Source organism: Pleurodeles waltl, chromosome 5, assembly GCF_031143425.1.
Source record: "Pleurodeles waltl isolate 20211129_DDA chromosome 5, aPleWal1.hap1.20221129, whole genome shotgun sequence".
Lineage (NCBI taxonomy): Eukaryota > Metazoa > Chordata > Amphibia > Caudata > Salamandridae > Pleurodeles > Pleurodeles waltl.
The window spans coordinates 220217457-220237165 of NC_090444.1; the positions used below are offsets into that span (position 1 = coordinate 220217457).

A 19709-nucleotide genomic window follows, 5' to 3' on the forward strand; every position below is an offset into this window, starting at 1 on the left:
CTGCCTATTGGCTTTGACATGGCATTAGCCATTACATTCTGTATTCAGCTTAGCTGCCTATTGGCTTTGATATGACATTAGACATTACATTTGAAATTTAGGTTAGCTGCCTATTGGCTTTAACGTGGGGTTAGACATTGCAGTTGAGACATTGCAGATGAGCTGTGTTTTTCCACAAGATGGACCAAGCTGTTTTCTTCACACTAGACCTTAGCTGATACGAGCACGTAGATTTTGTGTTTACCTTGCAATCCAGTCTGAGAGCGAGTGAGCTCTGGAGAATTGGCCCCTCTCCAAGGTTCTTTGGCTCTCACACTGAGTTTTCTTTTAAGGATGACTCTGGGCTACATTGAGTTAGATTTAAATCTGCTTGACTTCAGACAGGAACTAGACGTCAGTTGCCTGCCTCCCGTTTGGGTAGAGAATCTCTTTCTGGCAGTTGACCGGAGTCATCAACTTGCAGACCCCAGAAAGATGAAGCTGAATATAGGCCCTACTTGCCCATACGGTGATGAATTTTTAATTTTATGCTTTGCTTTGAAGTTATGCTATAAATGTCATCACCTATATTTGCTGTGTACATTGCAACTGAGAAGTACTTTGATATATTTTGCTTTCATTGCTGCGACTACTTTTGAACGTGTGCTTCCAATCTACTAATTTCGTCTCTCAGGAACTTGTGGGTGGGGAATTAACAACAATAAATGTCTTCATTAAACTCAGAAGTGCATTCCAGAGAGGTTCTGTAAGCTCGGTAATGAGATAAGAGGGAAAGCAGAACATTATGGCTTAGTCGTTGCATAATCTGGTTTGCCCCAGTCCCTGCTCTAGCACAAAACCACACAAATGAAAGGGGAGTAACTATTCCCCTGTCCGTCAACACCACAGGGGTGGTGCCCATAGCGCCACTTGATTCTGCCATCTTGGAAACAAGGAGCATCTGGTTGGTCAGGACAGGTGAATGACATCAATGATCCCCTGCAGAGTGACCATTCCCCCTTGTAAGGGCTGTTTAGGGACTCCCTTGCGGTTGGGCCCCCCACAGCATGTAAGACTCCACCAGGACTCCTCTGCATCAACCTCTTCTGCTACTGGGCACTGGAATCGCTGCTGGACTTTATAGGAACCAAACAAGCCTGCAACTCCTGAGATGACCTCTCCTTCCAACACTGTTTCTTTTGCTCCTTCCAGTAATTGCAGCATTTCCACGGCTGTGCATACTCTGGGGTCAGCAAGACTTCAGCTGCACCAAAGAAGCAAGAAGGAATCTCCTTTGGAGTGAAGGAGTCACTCCCCTGCATCCGCAGGCACCTAAGGCAATGACGTTGGCTGCTGGGATCTGCTCTCCACACGAACTGTGTGTAACCTCCAACACAGGTGGTGGTCGAAAGTGGTCCTTTTGGTCCTCTCTGCCCTCTGTCCATCTTGGGAGATGGTGAGCCCTTGCCTCCCCTTGCAGGACAGTACCCCTGTGCACCACAACATTTGCAGCAAACAAGGCTTGTTGACTCCTCCTCCAAGGGATCTTCAGGCTTCAAGTAGGCCTGACCTCCAGCACTTCATCCTTGCAAAGACAGTCTCTCCTCTACTGCTCCGGCGATGTGAGACTCTTCTCCAGGTGTGCTGACTGTGGGAGCTGTGACTTCTTCTGCTGGCTCTCCGGACTGCTGAGGGTCAGCCAGGACTCCTCTTCAAGGGCCGAGTCCCCTGACCCTTCCTGGTCCTTCTCTTCGCTGCAAATCCTCTTCTGCCCAGAGTTGCATTTGCCAGGGCTTGTTGGTGGTCCTCCTGACCACTGACCATCTGTGACCCGGCGACCGGCATGGTACATTATCTGCACGACTCCAAGGACCGCCCTGCAGCTCCTGGGCTCCACAGCTGATTTTCATCTTCCCTCATCAACCCTGATCTTCAACCACAGAAGGGTGGGTAGTGGATCCTGCCCCACCTGGACACTTCTGCGTGAACTGGACTCTGTCCCCTTCTCTTGCAGGTCCTCTTCTTCCAGAATCCACCGTTGGGTTCCACTGGGCTGGTCCTGGTCTTGCAGTCTTCCTTTTCCAAGTCCCCTTGTTTGTCTTTGGGAAGACCAGGTAACTTACCTCTACGCTCCTGGTCGGTGGGGGTCACCTAGGTATTCAGCTCTTGGGGTCCAGAGTTCTCCCAGCTCCCTTCTAACTATTACACATCCTTGGGTGGGGCACCTAACTTTGCATTCCACTATTTCAGTATGTGGTTTGGCCCCCTGTAGGAGGCTGGCTCTGTATATACTATATTAAAATGAGATATATTGTGCACAGAGTCCAGGGGTTCCCCAGAGGCTTAATAGAGGCTAAAGTAGATAATATTATTGCTCTCTTTTGTGGTAGTGTGGTCAAGCAGTTAGGCTTATCAGAGGGTAGTGCAAAGCATTTGTTGTACACACACACACACACACACGCAAAAACACACACACATGCACTGAGAGAAGCACACACTCCATGACTAACTCCAGACCAATGGTTTTTATATAGCAAAAATATATTTTTTTAATTTATTTCTAGAACCACAAGATTCAAGTTACAGGTAAGTACATAAATAAATAAGTATTCCACATATGTATCAATACCACTTCAATTAGAATTGGCAGGTTATACAGTTTTTGAATAAATGGGAGTAATCTTTTAAAAGTTGACAGTGCAATTTTCAGAACAGCTCCTGGGGGGGAGAAAAGTTAGTACGATTTGAAGGTAAGTACACGACTTACAGTTCCAGGCTCTGGGAATTAGGAAGTCCACAGTTTGGGGTTCAAGTTAACCCCAAACGCCCACCACCAGCAACACGGGGCCAGCCGGGTGCAGAGGTCAAAGATGAGGCAAATATAACATGGGTTCCTATGGAGACTGGGGTCACATTTCGTATCAGGCCTGTAAAGGGGGGGGGGGGGGGGGGGGAGGATCACAGGTTAGCACCTAACACACACCCTCAGCGGTGCTGGGGCAGCAGGTGCAGAGTGCAAGCACAGCCTCAGGCTCCCAATGCTTTCCAATGAGGGGACCCTGGGGGTCAATTAGATGCTGCAGGCTGGGTACAGGGGTTCAGTTCCGGACAACCACAAGCTAGACAAGAAGGAGAGCCGGCTGCTAAACATTGCTGCACCGGAGGTCGGGTTCCCCAAGGCCAGGGGAGTGCAGTTGCAGTGTACCTTTTCGCAACAGATATCTTAGTCCGGTGCTGTCAAGGTCGGGGGTGTCGTAGTGGACAGGAGAGGTCAACCCAAGGTGGGTACTTGCTCGAATTCGGCTGGGGATCCTCTCTAGTTGGTTGGGCCACCTGGACACGGGCCATGGGTGTCAGGTGCACAGTGGTCAGGACTCGTGGGTCCGGGGAGGCTCTGGAGTCCTTAGGTGTAGTTTCTTCTTGGGCAGGGACGCTGTCTACGGGAGTTCTTGGTCCTCTGTGATGCAGGCAGTTCTATGGAGGATTGACAGAGGTCACTGGACCCACAGTATGGGTTGCTTTCTTTTGTAGGGTTCTTTGAAGCAGGTGGCACTTGCTTGGCAGGGTGCAGGTTCCTGTGTGTAAGGGCACCCCCTGCATAAGCATGGATGCCCCTACAAACTTCAGTTCCAATGCACTGGACGTCGTATGTGCAAGGTAGCCAGTTTACCTGTATACTGGCCACAGCTCACTACCTATGATCCAGCTACATAACGGTAACCCCAAACCTAGCCATCTTTAGTATCAAACATGTTGGAATCATACCCCAAAACTAATGCCAGTAAGGTTTGATACCAAACTTTCCAGCCTTCAGTGAATCCATCATGGATCTGTGCAGTTCATAATGACAATCTCCCAGCCTATGTATTTAATATGGCCACACTGCACTTACAGTGTCTAAGAATGGACTTAGACACTGTAGGGGAATATTGCTCATGCAGCTATGCCTTCACCTGTGGTGTAGTGCACCCTGCTTTAGGGCTACAACTCATGCTAGAGGGGTGACCTACCTATGCCACAGGCAGTGTGATGTGGGCATGGCACCCTGAGAGGGATGTCATGTCGACTTTTCCTTTTTCTCCCCACCAACACACACAATCTGCAATGGCAGTGTGCATGTGTTTGGTGAGGGGTCCCTTAGGGTGGCACAACACATGCTGCACCCCTTAGTGACCCTCTCTGGCCACAGGGCTCTTATTACCACTGGTACCTTTTACAGGGGACATATCTGTGTGCCAGAGGTGAACCAATTGTAGAAACAATGGTACAGTTTTAGGGAAAGAACACTGGTGCTGGGGTCTGGTTAGCAGGATCCCAGCACACTCTCAGTTAAGTCAGCATCAATATCAGGCAAAAGGTATGTGTGGTGTGTGTGTGTGTGTACTGCAACTAGGTACTGCAACAAGGGCCAGTTTCCTACACCCCCAAAATGGCCCTAGATATTTTCTGCTAATTCTTGACAATGCTTATTTTACTATGCTAATTCCTAATACTTACCGTATATAAATATAATCAGTGTTAATGTAAAAAAGTACCTTTATTTTTGCAACACTGTGTGGTTCCGTTCATGTGTGATAAGCTACTGGGTGACTGCTGTGGTATTGCAAGTGCTTTACACTCCTGCTGGATAAGTCTCGGCTGCTCACCACAGCTACCACTAGAGAGCCCTAGCTTCCTAGACAATGCCTCACTAACTAATAGGGGTTGACTGGACTGGGTATAAGGTGCAAACACCATAGGTGTCCACCATACACCAGGCCAGCTTCCTACAAGTGGGATAAAACACTAGCCTCCCATGCTACTGACCTCAAGCAGGAAGCCAAGCTAGATGAACTCTTAGCAGTCGAACTCTTTTTGGGTTCCGTCCCATTCTCAAACCCCAGCCAATAGCCCAAAGCAACAGAATCAAGTGTAGCTGAAAATTGGCGCACAAAGGGTGATTTCCCCAACAGTGACTCCAGCAGTAGGACTGGGCTCATTAGCCAACCCCAAAGTACACTACGGGTAAGCCCAACGGAAGTGATCGGAGGCCTAAAAAAAGACAACAAAAAAGCAAATCGAGGAATACAAATTTTCCTAAAACCAACTGGCTAAGGAACTCTGCCATTTTTGGAAACTCCACCCTAATCCCAGAAAGGAATGCAGCAACTCCCCCTAACGAGGGAAGGGGGGACTGTCTGAAACAATGAGAATAAAGCTCCCCAATGCAAGCAGCATCAACAACTGCCGAAGGCCAGAACTCGGTAGAGGCTCAGGGGATCAGAATAGGGCCACTCCCCACCCCTAATCTTCTACCAGCTACCCCAGCCGTTAACCACACTCACAGCTCATACTGCCATCCAATGGCCCATAGTTCAATAATTAATGCACATTCAGCAAGCAATGCACTGCCACCAAACATAGCTAAAGAAAACCAGGATGAGTAAGCCGGAGGTCCGCCACTCTAAAATAATGATTCCCGACATCCATCCCGGAAACCCTAAAGACACCAGCATGACTGTGAAGAGAACCATTCAAATTAAACCTGCGGGATCTTTGGTGGCACAAACGTGTATAGGTCTCAACGGCTCTACTATTTTTCGGCTGTCGTCTAAGTGCACACCCTGCGATATCCTGGAAACATGAGATCCACCCACTTTACTGCTCATTAGGAAATTACAATATCCTCTAACAAAGAAAAATCATAATGCTGCTGAAACAGATTCCAGACCTAGCTGGTGCTAACTCATCTGACATAGACTATGTAAAATTTGTAAACAAAAATCATGGGCAACAGGGAGACACCACAAAGGTCATCTGGAGCTCACTGGACATGGCAGATAAGGTGCTACGTGAAAGCAATTGCTTCTTAGCTTGGGGCACAGCTGCTGAAAGTTTTCTAGAACCACGGTGTCCGCACCTACTCAGAAGGACGAAGGGAGCGAGCCAGGAAATGTCAGCAGTTCGTCGAAACCATTCTCAGTGTTAAAATATGCCCTAGGTGCAAGCCCACTGAGCAAGGAAAAAGCCAGGAAACCAAAATCAGTGCATCAAGACAGGAGTCAGCACTGGAAGGGGCCAGTTACCATTGAGTGGGAGTGAATCGCAAATGCACTAAATAAGTTACAACAAGCAAAGTGACCGGTGGCAACTCAAGGAGATGCTTTGGAACTAGTCATACAAACTCTCCGACTTTGCTCCTGGAATATCCACGGCTTAGCCAGCAAACTTGAAGACCAAGACCTTGTCTCCTACCATCAAACTTTTTCGGTGGTTGTCCTACAGGAGACCTGGGCTCAAGAACCGATCGCCATCCCAGGTTTCTTGCATCATACAACCAACGATTTTTTATTTGGATGCAACAGAGGGGGCCTTGCAATCTACTTGTCTACATGTATCAAGATCAGGGTAAAGGAACAAAAAACAGACTCGGACAACATCCAAATAATGCGCTTAGCAATGCAGAATAGGCGAGAAGCAACCTAAGGTCTTTCAGTGACATTAATAAACCTTTGTGCACCGCCAAACTGCAAAGAGCATGCAGACAGTGAGGAATATATGCAACAGCCTCCTCAGACTAAAGGCATCTCAACAGCAGCCCCTAATCATAGTAACCGGGGACTTCAATACACACTTACTAGGCTCCTCAGCAACAAGCGAGAGTATTGAGATATGAGAGCGCCAATGGGACATTCTAGCTCAGGCACACAGAGATGAGGAGGAGGGACTAAAAGGGTCCTATTCTGCTTGGCAAATAGGAACATCTGGGCTAAGGGCCCTGAACAGCAGCTTTCAGGATAATTCACTTGCACTCCACTAGCAGCAATTCCCTGTTTGAGGACACATTCAGTTCCCTTATCCTACTACAACCACTACACTCCTTTAAAATGGGGGAAAGAACCACCTGCCGCAGGAACTGTAACTTTCCTTTACCGTGACCATGAACACACCAACTGCAGACCCTTCAGGATCAGTCTACTTACCTGACCTAACAAAGGTAAAATGATCAGCAAAGAACATAGATTCTCTGGAAAAGGAAGCAGAAAACCATTGCAAGCTAGCAACAACATTTAACTGGCTCACCAAAACAAAATCAGAACAAGTTTAAGTGAGCGGAGAAATAACACTGAAAAGGGAGGTCAACAGAGCTTTGACATCAGTACGACGGTTCCCTCAAACTTTTCATATCTGATCTAGAGCGCTAGAAAAAAAAAAAAAAAAAGATAAAAAGTTAAAAAAGGCCATCTAGTCAAAAAGAGGGAACTGGCAAACCTCATCTGGGACATAAAGCATCACTATACTAATGCCTTCTGGCAATCTGTCAATTCCCTATAAGGCAAAGCGCTGCCACACCTGGATCAAATTTGTCTGAAGAAGCCTCATTCCTTACTGCTCCCTTTAACAATAATCCTACAAAGGTAGCAGTTACACTAGGCAACAATAGACTGTGCTCGGGAGGTGAGCAAATCCACTCTGATTAATCGTCCATCATTCTAGAGGAGGAGCGAATTCTAGACGAGGAAACGATAAAACGGCAGATTGTTAAAGGTAGGCTCACAGGTGCTCCAGGCCCAAATAGAATTCCCCAAGCCATTTTTAAGATCAATCCAGCAATATGGCCCCTTTATCCACCAATGCACTGTTAGGCGCCTCAATCCCAGCTTCCAGGAAAGGGTCTATCATTTCACCAATCTTTAAGGGTGAGAATAAAGCTGGGCAGTGAGGCCAGCCTCTCCAGGCCCATCCCAACACGTCAAGGGCTAAAGCAGGGGTGCCTTCTAGCCCCAAAGCTCTTTAAACTATTTGTGGCAGAACTTTCTTCATCCTTGACTACAGTCATTTCTCACGCCTGAAGCTTGGCACCATCTCACTGTCAAAAATGTTGTACGCCGATGATCTGGCGCTGATCAGCCATAGCAAGGTGGGGATGCAGCACCTTCTGAAAGCCATTTATGACTACTCGTTAAGGAACAGCCTGACAATACCAAGAAAACCAAAATTACGAACTGCTGCAGAAGAACGTGTGGTAAAGTCAGTTGGTTCCTAGACTCCCTAAAGGCTGTAGAAGTTTGACTATATAGACCTCAGTCTCACATTTGACCACAAAGGTAACTTTATTTCACACAGGGAGGAAATGAAGAGAAAAAGGCTTGCCCCGGCTGCAAGATTCAGGGTTCTCTTCAGGAACCTGAATGGACTTTCTTATAGCCCCATTCTGGAAGCAGCTAGGGAGAAGATAGTCCCTACATTAGCATACAGAAGCAAAGCCCTTTTAGGGAGGGCTTCAACCATGTTAGAAAATATTGACACTAAAATCTATAGGGCAACATTCCATCTACCAAGATGCACCTTGGCAGCCCGGATTAGGCTAGAATTTGGTGTCACCAAACAAACGATAGCCAGAAGCGCAGCATTTGTCATCATGTGCTACATGTTACAGTTTGCAGAAAGGAATACCTTAAACTAAAACGCTTGGTTGGAAATCAATAAACCCCACTCAGCATCTGGAAAATCCATAAAGACTCCAATGACCTGCACAGACTGGCTCAGCTATGGTCTGCAACGCCCACCCTTGAGTTGTTTAGAAAGACAACTGGCAAAATGTCAAGACTATTTCATCATTAGAAGACAAGGTTTCTCAGGAGAACTGCGCCCATGCATGGTACTAAATAGCTACACACAGCTAAACCCAGAACCATATTTGGGTGAAGCTTTAAGGGTGAATAAGGGGACCTTTCTTGAATATCGCCTTGGAGTTCTCCCCGCCAATGCACATGAAGCACCCTGGCTAAGAGTAGCAGGAGAAATCCCCTGTAGGTTATGCGGCCACTCAAAAGAAGACATGACCCATGTTTTCAGCATATGCAGTTCAACCTTAAATCTGCAGCGTCGCTGGCTCAAGGCATTCTGGATCCTGGTGGGAGTATGCTTCTGCAGGCAAGCAATAACATCATGCTTAAAGTCTGAGGACCCTTGAGTGATCGCCCAAAAGGTAAAAGGTTGCTTTAAAGTAAGCCCTTTGTTGGTCAGAACAACCCCGCCTCCTCCTAATCCCCATTTTTCAGCCGGGACAGGGGTAAAGTTCCTCTTCCAGCATCTGCCGCAGTGGTCCAGATCTCCTGACCCACATAACTGTATTTCAGTAATTATTTGCACGTTTTCCTCTCAAACAAAATACTTTTCTCACACATCATGCGCCTCCTGCACTATTGCACATTATAGACCGTAATGTCTTAGTCGGGACATTGACTAATGAGCAATGAGACTCTTGAGACACTATACGCTTAGATGTCTTAATGTTTTAATGAACTCTGTTTATTGCTGTATTTCTATATTGAAATTATTTTAATTAACCAATCAATAAAGTTTACTTACTTAGATTATCAATTTATTATTATTGTCCACTTCCACTGAACAGCAAACAGAACTAGTCCAGCATAATGCTAGTCTCCTATTGCTGTCTTTAGTTTCAGGGTGAGGCATGAGAATTGCTGAAAGAGGTGGTGAGGAGGATGCCTATTTTGCAAACAAAATTTGGTATAACTAGTGGTATGGATATCTACCCATATTGCTACCACATTGGTTTCACTATTACGTTTAAGTGGAAGGCGGGTTTTGTATAGGATCGGAGGGAGTAAGGCTGCATTACAATAATTTTTACTAAGCATTTGAGTACAAAATTATAAGGGTGATAAAGCTTTCATTGTATGTTTTGACATTTTGTCACAATCTTGCAGCAGGTAGTGTACATGTGGTTTCTGAAACATTTTTGCAACTTAAGTACGATACAAGCTGGATGAAGATGGGAGTTGTGGCTGAAGGTGAATCAGATTTGTGCCTCTAAGATACAGGCAACATTTACATCTGCAATGATGTCATAGACAAAAGGAGTGCTGAGCAGTATTAATCTTGCATTGCATCTAATGCTATACCTATGGATTGAAGGGGTAGGATGTGTATGAGTGATGGATGGAGAGGGATTAGTGAGCTGGAGAATTAGGGTGGGAAACTGCTGTGTGCACAGATGTGATGTACTGGGTTACCCTGTGCAGTGTGTGTGCAGAGTTATTATTGCAGAGATGGAAGACGTGTGCTCTAGTGGACCAGTGTCTGTGGGACTCAACTGTGAGAGATATAGGTATGGCGAGTTGAGTGGCTGGAATGTCGAGTTAGAGAGCCAGTAAGTGGACTGACTGAGGGGTAGTAATCACAGTGAACCTTCTGTAGTGTCACTGATAATCATCACTGTGAAGGTTTTTGAGGCGAGGAGAAGTTGAGGCAGTGTAATCTGGCCAGTGTGGGCTACCCGATGAACCAACTGTAATGCGGTTTGAGAAAAATCATAAGAAAGATTGTGTTACGAAGGCCTAAATCCACTGAGAACCAAGCAACTGAATGGACTGGAGAGGAGTCTGGGAGGAAAGGGGCAAGAGCTTTGTTCACAAACGGGAGAGACTGTCTTCAACCCCCTTAGGCTCAGCAGAACAATGCACACGATCTCTGGAGAAGTCAGTCAGAATAACATGTGAAAACCAGACAAGCCTAAATCAGACAGTTTTAAGGGGGAGCACCAGGAAAAAGCAGAGGGGACTAGACTGTGCATCTCACCAGCGGGGAAAGAAACAATTTTGAAGACACCTTGTGAATATTAGCTCTGGGCACTATATAAAGATGAATAGGGACTATATTAAAAGCTTTGCAGGCAGGTACAATAAAGATCTAGACCCCAAAAGTGATTTCTAACCAAGGACATGGTTGGACAAGTTACTTACATTTGGTAATGCCTTATCTGGTAAAGACAATATCTAGGCATATTCCTTACCTTAGAATTTCCCCCAGCGTCAGTCTGGATCCGGAGATTTTTCTTGAGCAGTACCCCTGCACGCAACTGAGTGGCGTCCATTGGCTCTGCGTCTGATGTCAGCGTCATCTGCGCCAGATAGGACATTGCTGGTCCTATACAGACACAACCCTGGCATGCGGACGTCAGTTTCTTTTCACAACTTTCCACTCCCTAAGTTTAGAGCCATGCAGAACACTAACCACTGAAGCGTCAAAACTAGGGCCCTGAAAGGGGAGTCACTGTCTCTATAAATCAGTTTGCAGGGCGTGGATGATTGGGGGGGGGGGGGCAGTAGGAAATCCGCAACTAGATATTGTTTCCACCAGTTAAGGCATTATGGAAGGTAAGTAACTTGTCCACCTGATAGAGAGATATGGAGGTAGATTCCTTACTTTAGACTAGATACCCAAGCAATACCATCTCTGGAGGTGGGGCTGCGAACTAAGATCACACCAGAAAGTCCTGCAGAACAGAACGGGAAAAGTGCTCTTTCGTACAGACCTGACTGTCAAGGCAGTAATGTTTGGTAAACGTGTGCAGAGATGCCCATGTTGCTTTTTTACAGATGTTCAGGACTAGAACTCCGCGTGCTAATGCACTGGTTGCAGCTTTAGCTCTGGTAAAATGAGCAAGCAAGCCCTCAGGGGGTTGCTTCTTAGCCAATGCATAGCACATTTTAATGCAGAGTATGACCCCTCTGGAGATGGTTCTCTTCTGCACTGCCCGACCTTTCTTAGCACCCATATAACCAACAAATACTTGATCATCCACCTGGAACTCTTTGGTACGATCAAGGTAGAAAGCCTACGCCCTTTTTGAGTCTAGGCGTTGGGGTCTGTCCTCTTCCTTGGAAGGATGTAGAGGTGAATAATAAGTAGGCAAGGTGATGGATTGACCTACATGGAAGGCAGTAACCACATTCAGCGAAATGGAGGCCCAAGTGCGAAGCACCACTTTGTTAGGAAAGATGGAGAGGTAAGGTGGCTTAGCCGACAATGCCCGTAGCTCACTCACCCTGCGGATAGATGTAACAGCCACAAGGAAGGCTGTTTTCAAAGTAAGAAGCCTGAGAGGACAGTTGTGGTAGGCTCAAAAGGAGCACACATCAGGAATGTCAAAAACAAATTCAAATCCCACTGGGGCATAATGAATGGTGAAGGAGGAAACATGTGAATAAGGCCTTTAAAGAACCTATTAACAATAGGAGATTTAAACAAAGAAGGATGATCAAGCAGCCGCAAGAAAGCAGAAATTGCAGAGGTTCAACTATATGAAATCAAGGTAGCTGAAAATCAGATCTAGTGTGCTGCTTTTTGATCTGTGCAAGATTTTTAAATCGCTGTTAAAGCATAAAGATTCTAAGCTTGACATGCCCTCATAGAAGACAGGGATTTTAGACCATCTGGCCAGTATCCCTGAATCATTAAATAGCTGTACAGAATACTTAAATGTTCAATCACACCAGGCCACAAAACCAGCTAAACTACATGAAGAGCAATACACCAGTAGAAAAACCGGAGTGTTATTAAAAGGCAGGGACATTTTACACCAAAAATAATAACAATTCCCAATAAATAAAAAAAAAGAGTGCGTTAGATTTTGAACCCAGTCTACTAGGACTTCCACCTCTGCGATTCTTACCAAACAATGTTTTAAGAACAGAAAATACAAGATTTTAGACAACCAGGAAAACCAATATTCAGGTATGAATAGTGTATCCAAATGACTTTGTAAGACTATATATGTGTATATCACATTTGTCACTCTCATTATACAGATACTCTAGTGCGTATTAACAAACAGAACAGACAAGCTTTTTGAAGGCTTGGTAAATTGTAGCATTTGTCAGTGGTGGTTGCAGCCATGTGGTAGTTTTTCTGCTCTGTCACCAACAATTGCCTTGGGCACCATAAAGTCTTTATTATTCCTAAGGATGCATCAGCTCCATTCCTTCAATTAAATTACACCAGGTCAGCCATTATCCAGTCTATCCTCTTTTAGGGTATAGTGTAATGCTACCCCAAATACAAATGGGGGCTTTATTCAAAAACCTTGACTACTGAGCTAACATGTAAAAAAACATGCAATTAGTTGTACACCCGTAACATAAGGGTGACAGCTATATCATGTAGTTTTTAATAAGTATTTTTCTTGGATGTAATTTTATTTAACAGATTAATGGATTTATGCATCATATACAGGATTGAACGTCAATGTCCAGAGAAGCTCTCTCAGCTGAGCCTCATTCATGCTTGCTGGCCAAAACTCTGCTTCCTGGTGGCATTCTGATGCTATATAAGAAAACACAAACAATATATTTTTGCAGCACATTCAAGATTTGTTTGTAAATGATTAAGTGATTTCCCTTGAAATGTTTAAATAAGGTAAGGGAAAAGCAAGGATACATTTTTGGATTTCCGAATTCTAGCCATCTTTGCACTTAAAATATCACCTTGAGGTAGCCACAGTCCAGGATAAACTCACGCTGATGGGTTCAAGAAAACTGTAACTACTAAGGGACACATTTTCAACTAGATTGAATAGGCTTAAATATTATTTTGGCATCAATAGGCCCCTGATTATAGTGAGGCACCTGAACATACTATATTGGAAAAAGAGGTGTCTTCACAATTTCAATTAAGGAATAAACTATTAACGAAAACCGGCATAAAATAAGGTGGGGGAGAGCTAGCCAAATTGTGGATATAAGTCCACACATCTCCTTTACAGGTCCACTTTTAGGTTATTGATGCTAGCCTGTTAATTACCACGTCAACGCCCTACTGGGAGGAGAATCGATTGAGTACTGTGTTATATATTTTGCTGTACTTTGAGGAGACCAGCATTTCCACCTTCACCAACATGATGGCAGATGCAGTCTTGTCCTGTTATTTTGGCTTTGCACCATGCCTTGGACTAGTGAGACAGCAGTTCCCAGGCAGGCGCTTACAAGAAGAACAAAGCAGAGCCTAAGAGATCAGTAGTTGTGTGCCAAAATAGAACTGCAGAAGACACAATTGAGTACAGAGTGTTGTGGCACAGTAGGTGGCATTTTAATAGGGGCCATTCTGTGGCATCGCTGGAGAATCTAGAGACCGTGCCACAACAACGGTTTACATGAAGTCACAAGTGTGGGGTACTACATAATTGTAAGCATGAGGTCAATGCCACGAGCCATGCACTTGGAGAAGTGAGCAGCTGACCGAACAGATACTTTTTTGGAGTGAGAATAAAGGATCCCCCTCTGAACAAATAACGACAGACAGGAAACCCCACAGGTTATATGCAATGACTCTGTCATAAAATCAAACAGCTCTGAGTCCCTTGCTGCCATGAAATGGACAGCAGACACAACTGTGATGTGTTGCAGGGAAGAGCAGAGTACTTGATCCTCCTCTCTGCAAAGGAGCACCTTGAGTCAAGACTTTTGTAAAAGAAAAAATGCAGTGTTACAACTTAATGACATTTTAAACTTATTATAAATGATTCGTATAAGAACGTTTTACCTCTGGTGGCTTAAACTCTTCTATTCCGCCTTCCAATTGCAGTTTAAGAGCACTGTTGATTTGTTTAGCATTTTGAACCTCAAAGGAAAAATAATGAATTTAATTAATCATACTACAATAAAAAACAAAACGTGTGGAATAAGAAAACACCACAACTGTAAAACAAATATTCCGCTATTCTCCTATTTACAGTTTGCACCCCTTAACAAGCCATTCAAGTTGAGTAAAGAAAGCATGCGCTTTGTACACCAATGAATTACTGTTAAGAATAATTCAACAAAGTAAGGCTAGACACTAGTAAAATAAAAGCCACTAAGCTATTAAGCAAGTGTGATTTTATTATTCTCAAAACTCACTTATTTACAATGATCGTTTCAAGGCATAGTTCTACACTAGCATGCCTACTGAATAACCACAATGTTAAATACTGAAGGAAAAACCGTAGGTGCATGTAAAACAAGCATTTGCAATGCAATGGGTCTCGCGTTTGCTAAAGTAAGAGCTATTAGCATTGTAAATTCCTAACTGGACTTTTCTTGCTACATAAATTGAAAATAAAAAGTAAAACGGTTGGCATAAGTGAGCCGATTCAAAGCACCTCGGCCGCCATGAGTGTGAAGAGGAGACACAAAAGGAAAAATAAGTTTGCTCGTAGTCAAACATATCGGCAAAAGTGCAATTATCCATGTAACAGGGTCAATGGCCAAGGCGGTAATAAATCTGCCCCAATGAGGGACAAACGCAAAGCATTTACCAATGATAACCAAGGTAAATTGAAAGGTAAGCCCATGAACGAGTCATTGTCATGTGCATGTGGTGGGCGTGGTTAAAGCCCACAGATAGATTACAACAGGCCAGAGTGCTTGCGCGGTCGACCTAAAACTGAAGGTGCTCTAACTGGATAACAGAAACAGGAAATCCAATGCAAGCCTAACGTCAAAACCTTCAGGCCAGAAGGTACCACTTGAATATTTTAAGGCACAGTTTCCCATAGATGCAGCTGAGGATCAAATGTTTTCTCACAACCAATAGCACCTCACAAATATGGGTTATCTTCCATATACTCATAATTGTTGGGATATTCCTTCATGTTGATGGGGATGGAAAAAAAAAAGAATCATTGCATTAATAAAATTAAGTTAATTATTACCTTAATAGGACCAACTCAGAAACTGGTTTCATAGAGAATTATGAGGCTGCCCCATAAGGCTTTTCAGCACCTACAGTACCATGCTCACCTTGAGAAGGAATTCTATTAAAGATACCAGATCTTTTTGTATTAATAGGAAGATTGGGTAACTGTTTATTAATATCACAAAGGTAACCACGGCAGAGGTCAACTATTACGGGGCAGTATCATTTCCTTTTTCATTAGAGTTTCATAGTTCTTATCCATAACTGCTGGGCTGGATTGGCCGGCAGTAATTCTATGAAAAACGGGGATAGGGAAGCAAAAAATAAATCATGGGGTTACTTTGTAACTTCCTAAGCAAAGCTTGCGCAATTTTGTTTCAGCCTTGGCATCAAAGTAAATTAATAATGATCACAGAATAGGTACACTGCATGGCTTATCTCAGAATTGAAAATGTTTTAAACCCTTTGGTGCCATGGATATATTGGTTACATCCAGGGCCACAGTGCTGCTGTGTCACAGATATAACCATTACGTCCTGTCCCTGGTCTCCCCCTTCCTCCCCCCCACCTCAGAGCAGGGATGGCAGCAGAAGCTCTTCCGCTGTCACCCCTGACCCCTCCCCCGGGCATCTAATGACGACAGTGCACACATCATTAGAGACCGCAACAGACGTGCTGGAAGCCATTTGCTTCCGGAGAGTCTAGGACAAGAAAGTATAATTTTTATTAGGAGACTGAGGGGAACACTGGACGGTAGGAAATTTGTGCCGACACGTTGATTCTACACAGAAATGTGTGGAAAATGTGCCTTTTTAGCTAAATTAGAGGTTTGCAGGGGATTCTGGGTAAGAAAACGTTGGGGGATCCACACAAACCACACTTCCCTGGACTCCAACTGGGTGTCTAGTTTTCAAAAATGTCTGGGCTTGGTAGGTTTCCCATGATGAGCAATAACAGGTAGTTTTGTAATAGACAATTTTGATGTGTCTACGTTCCATTTTGGGACATTTCCTGTTGCGGGCATTACACCTATCCACACAAGTGAGGTACATTTTTACCGCCCCATTTTGGATTCCCCTAGGTGTCTAGTTTTGAAAAATGTGTTGGTTTGATAGGTTTCTCTAATTGCCGGCTGAGCTAGAGGCCAAAATCAACCGCTAGGCGCTTTGCATAAAACACATCAGTTTTCATTGGAAAATGTGATGTGTCCATATTGAGTTTTGGGGTGTTTCCTGTTGTGGGCACTATGCCTACCCACACAAGTGAGATACCATTTGTATCAGGAGACTTGGGGGAGTGCTAGGTGGAAGGAAGTTTGTGTCTCCCCTCAGATTCCAGAACTTCCCAGAATGTGAGGAAGAAGTATTTTTTTTTGTGCCAAATTTTGAGGTTTGAAAAAGATTCTGGGTAGCAGAGCCTGGTGAGAGCCCCACAAGTAATGCCATCCTAGATTCCTCTAGGGGTCTAGTTGGCAAAAATGTATAGGTTTGCTCTGTTTCCCTAGGTGCTGGCTGAGCTAGAGGCCAAAATCCACAGCTAGGCACTTTGCAAAAAACGTGTCAGTTTTCATTGGATAAATGTGATTAAGTCATTTTGTGAAATGCCCTGTAATTCACATGCTAGTATGGGGACCCCGAATTCAGAGATGTGCATATAACAACTGCTTTGAAACTCTTTTTCTTGTGCCAATTTCGGAAAGGTTTCCTAGATTCCTATTTTTCACTCTTTATATTTTACCAAATGAACTGCTGTATACCCGGTATACAATGAAAACCCATTGCAAGGTGCAGCTCATTTATTGGCTCTGGGTACCTGGGGTTCTTGATAAACCTACAAGTCCTATATATGCCTGCAACTAGAAGGGTCCAGCAGACGTAGCGGTATATTGCTTTAACAAAATCTGCCATAGCTGGAAAAAGTTACAGAAGAAAACATAGACAGAGATAACTTTTTTTTTTCAACTCAATTCCAATATTTTTTCATTTCAACGTTTATCTGTAGGATAACCTTGAAGGATCTACACAAACGACCCCTTGCTGAATTCTGTCTACTTTTCAGAAATGTTTAGCTGTCCAGCATCCACCATTAGTTTCACACCTATTTCTGTCATTAACTGGAAGGAGGCTAAAAACACACAAAATTAGTTAAAATGGGGTTTGTCACAGTAAAATGCCAAAACTGTGCTGAAAAAATTGTTTTCTGATTCAAGTCTGCCTGTTCCTGGAAGCTGGGAACATGGTGATTTTAGCACCACAAACCTTTGTTGCTGTTGCAATTTGCAGGGAAAAAACATGTGCTTTCTTCTGCAGCACTTTTCCCTCCATTTCCCCCCCTCCAAAAAAATTTTAGCTGTATTTTGGCTAATTTCTTGGTCTCTTCCAGGGGAATCCACAAACTCTGGGTACCTTTAGAATGCCTAGGCTGTTGGGGAAAAAAAAGGACGCAAATTTGGGGTGGATAGCTTATGTGGACAAAAGGTTATGAGGGCCAAGGCGCAAACTACCCCAAATAGCCAAAAAAAAAGCCTTGGGACAGGAGGAGAAAAAAGGCCTGGCAGCGAAGGGGTAAAAATAGGATCACAATAACAATAGTCTAGCAGATAGGCTGTCAGTTTTTTTTCTGGGAGAGCTTAGTTTGTTAAAGCCTCAATAATGTTGAGAATCCAGAGATGTTGGTATGGGTGTTGATGACGCTGATATGCTGGACACTTAGGGCCTGATTACGACCTTAGCGGATGGCTAATCACTCACAAACGTGACTGATATCCCGCCCACCGTTTTACAAGTTTCATAGGATATAATGGTACTTTTAATACAGCAGACAAGATATCCATCACGTTTGTGACGGAATATCCCATCCACTAAGGTCGTAATCAGACCCTTAGACTGTTGAAAGTAAAGTTGCCATGCCAGTGAAAGATCATGCAATGGCAAACCTAACAGGTCTCACCTTTGAAAGTTTTTATCTGACCTTTTGGATTTGACACCTAAGGAGCATAAAAGATAAGAAAACCAAAAGTGGCACAGCCCATGACGAAATGTACATACTACACGATATCTTGCATGCTTCATGATGATTCATAGCCATTTTTTTGTTTTATGGTTGCTCCAGTATGATGATGTATGTGCGAGCATTAGTCACCACATGTATACATGCATGCTTCATGGTGCTGCAACCACATTTAAAAAAAATAATAATTTACCATTCCAAGATCCCAGATGCCCATTTGGAGCAGTAAATTTAAAAGTATATAAAAGTGCTTTTAAGAGAAAGAATAGACCCAGTACTAAATTGCAGCTTCTGGGCCCTCTAAAAAATAAACAAATTGAACTAAATAAACATGGGAATGCGATGGGCAAGGGCGCAGTGGGAGAACAGGAATGAGGTGAGGAAAAACAGAGGAGCAGACATTGGGTAAGGAAGCAACTAAGCACTTTCGAGCAGCACTAAGCAACAAGCACCTGGTGACCACAGAAGGGCAGGAGAGCAAAAGAGGTTCTGTGGAGAGCAGGATGTGAAGATTTAAAAAACTGAGCAGGAAAGGATGGGCAGGGAAAGAAACAGAAGACATGGAGTGTGGGGAAGTGAGGAGGAGAAGCAGCAAACGGGTAAAAGCAAGAAAACACATGCCTTCCCATGGAATGCTGAAAGGAAAAAAGTAGTTATATGAATATAAGCAAGGAAAGGATATAACTTATCCAATCAGAAGGATGATAAAGAAGTTATGCTCCAGTGGTCGGACAAACATGGACACCTGAAGTGAAGCCATCCAATAAGAAGCAAGACAATTAGATTGAGAAGAAAGCCAACAAATGATAAGCAATGAACTGACACAAACCCTACTGTAAGTATTGGAAACATGCACAATAGGACTTTCATTATCAGACAACTAAAGTTGCCTGTAGGAGAAGAATTAAAGTTGTCAGGTAGATGAAAGGGGCTTATTCTGGGTGAACAGTATTTTAATTCCTCACACTTCTTACAATAGATCACACATCCTGAAATTGGGTTGGTTAACAACTGATGAGGTCTTTGTGGCCTAGGAGCTGGTGAAATGGTAATGTTTTCGACTCCACATCAGGCTGAGGTATGATTGTACCTTAGAATTTGACCTGTAACAAAACAGAGCACAAGCCTGCCCGAGTTTCGCAGACTAATGTTCTTGCAAGCTAATTACCTCAGCATCAGTAAGGAATATACTATTTAGTTGGTAATATTTATCATAAATGTCCATTTCTTCAAAGATTACAACTTTTTCACAATGTACA

At 44.0% G+C, this 19709-nt stretch overlaps 1 protein-coding gene across 3 annotated transcripts in view; it reads right to left on the reverse strand.

Moving 5' to 3' along the window:
* Window positions 1-19709, reverse strand: part of RCOR3 (REST corepressor 3) — a 328175-nt gene that overhangs the window by 69842 nt on the left and 238624 nt on the right. For all 3 annotated transcript variants that reach the window (XM_069233951.1, XM_069233952.1, XM_069233950.1), the window contains one exon: window positions 14308-14385. In XM_069233951.1, the coding sequence (XP_069090052.1) occupies window positions 14308-14385 (78 nt within the window). The remainder of the gene's footprint in view (window positions 1-14307; window positions 14386-19709) is intronic.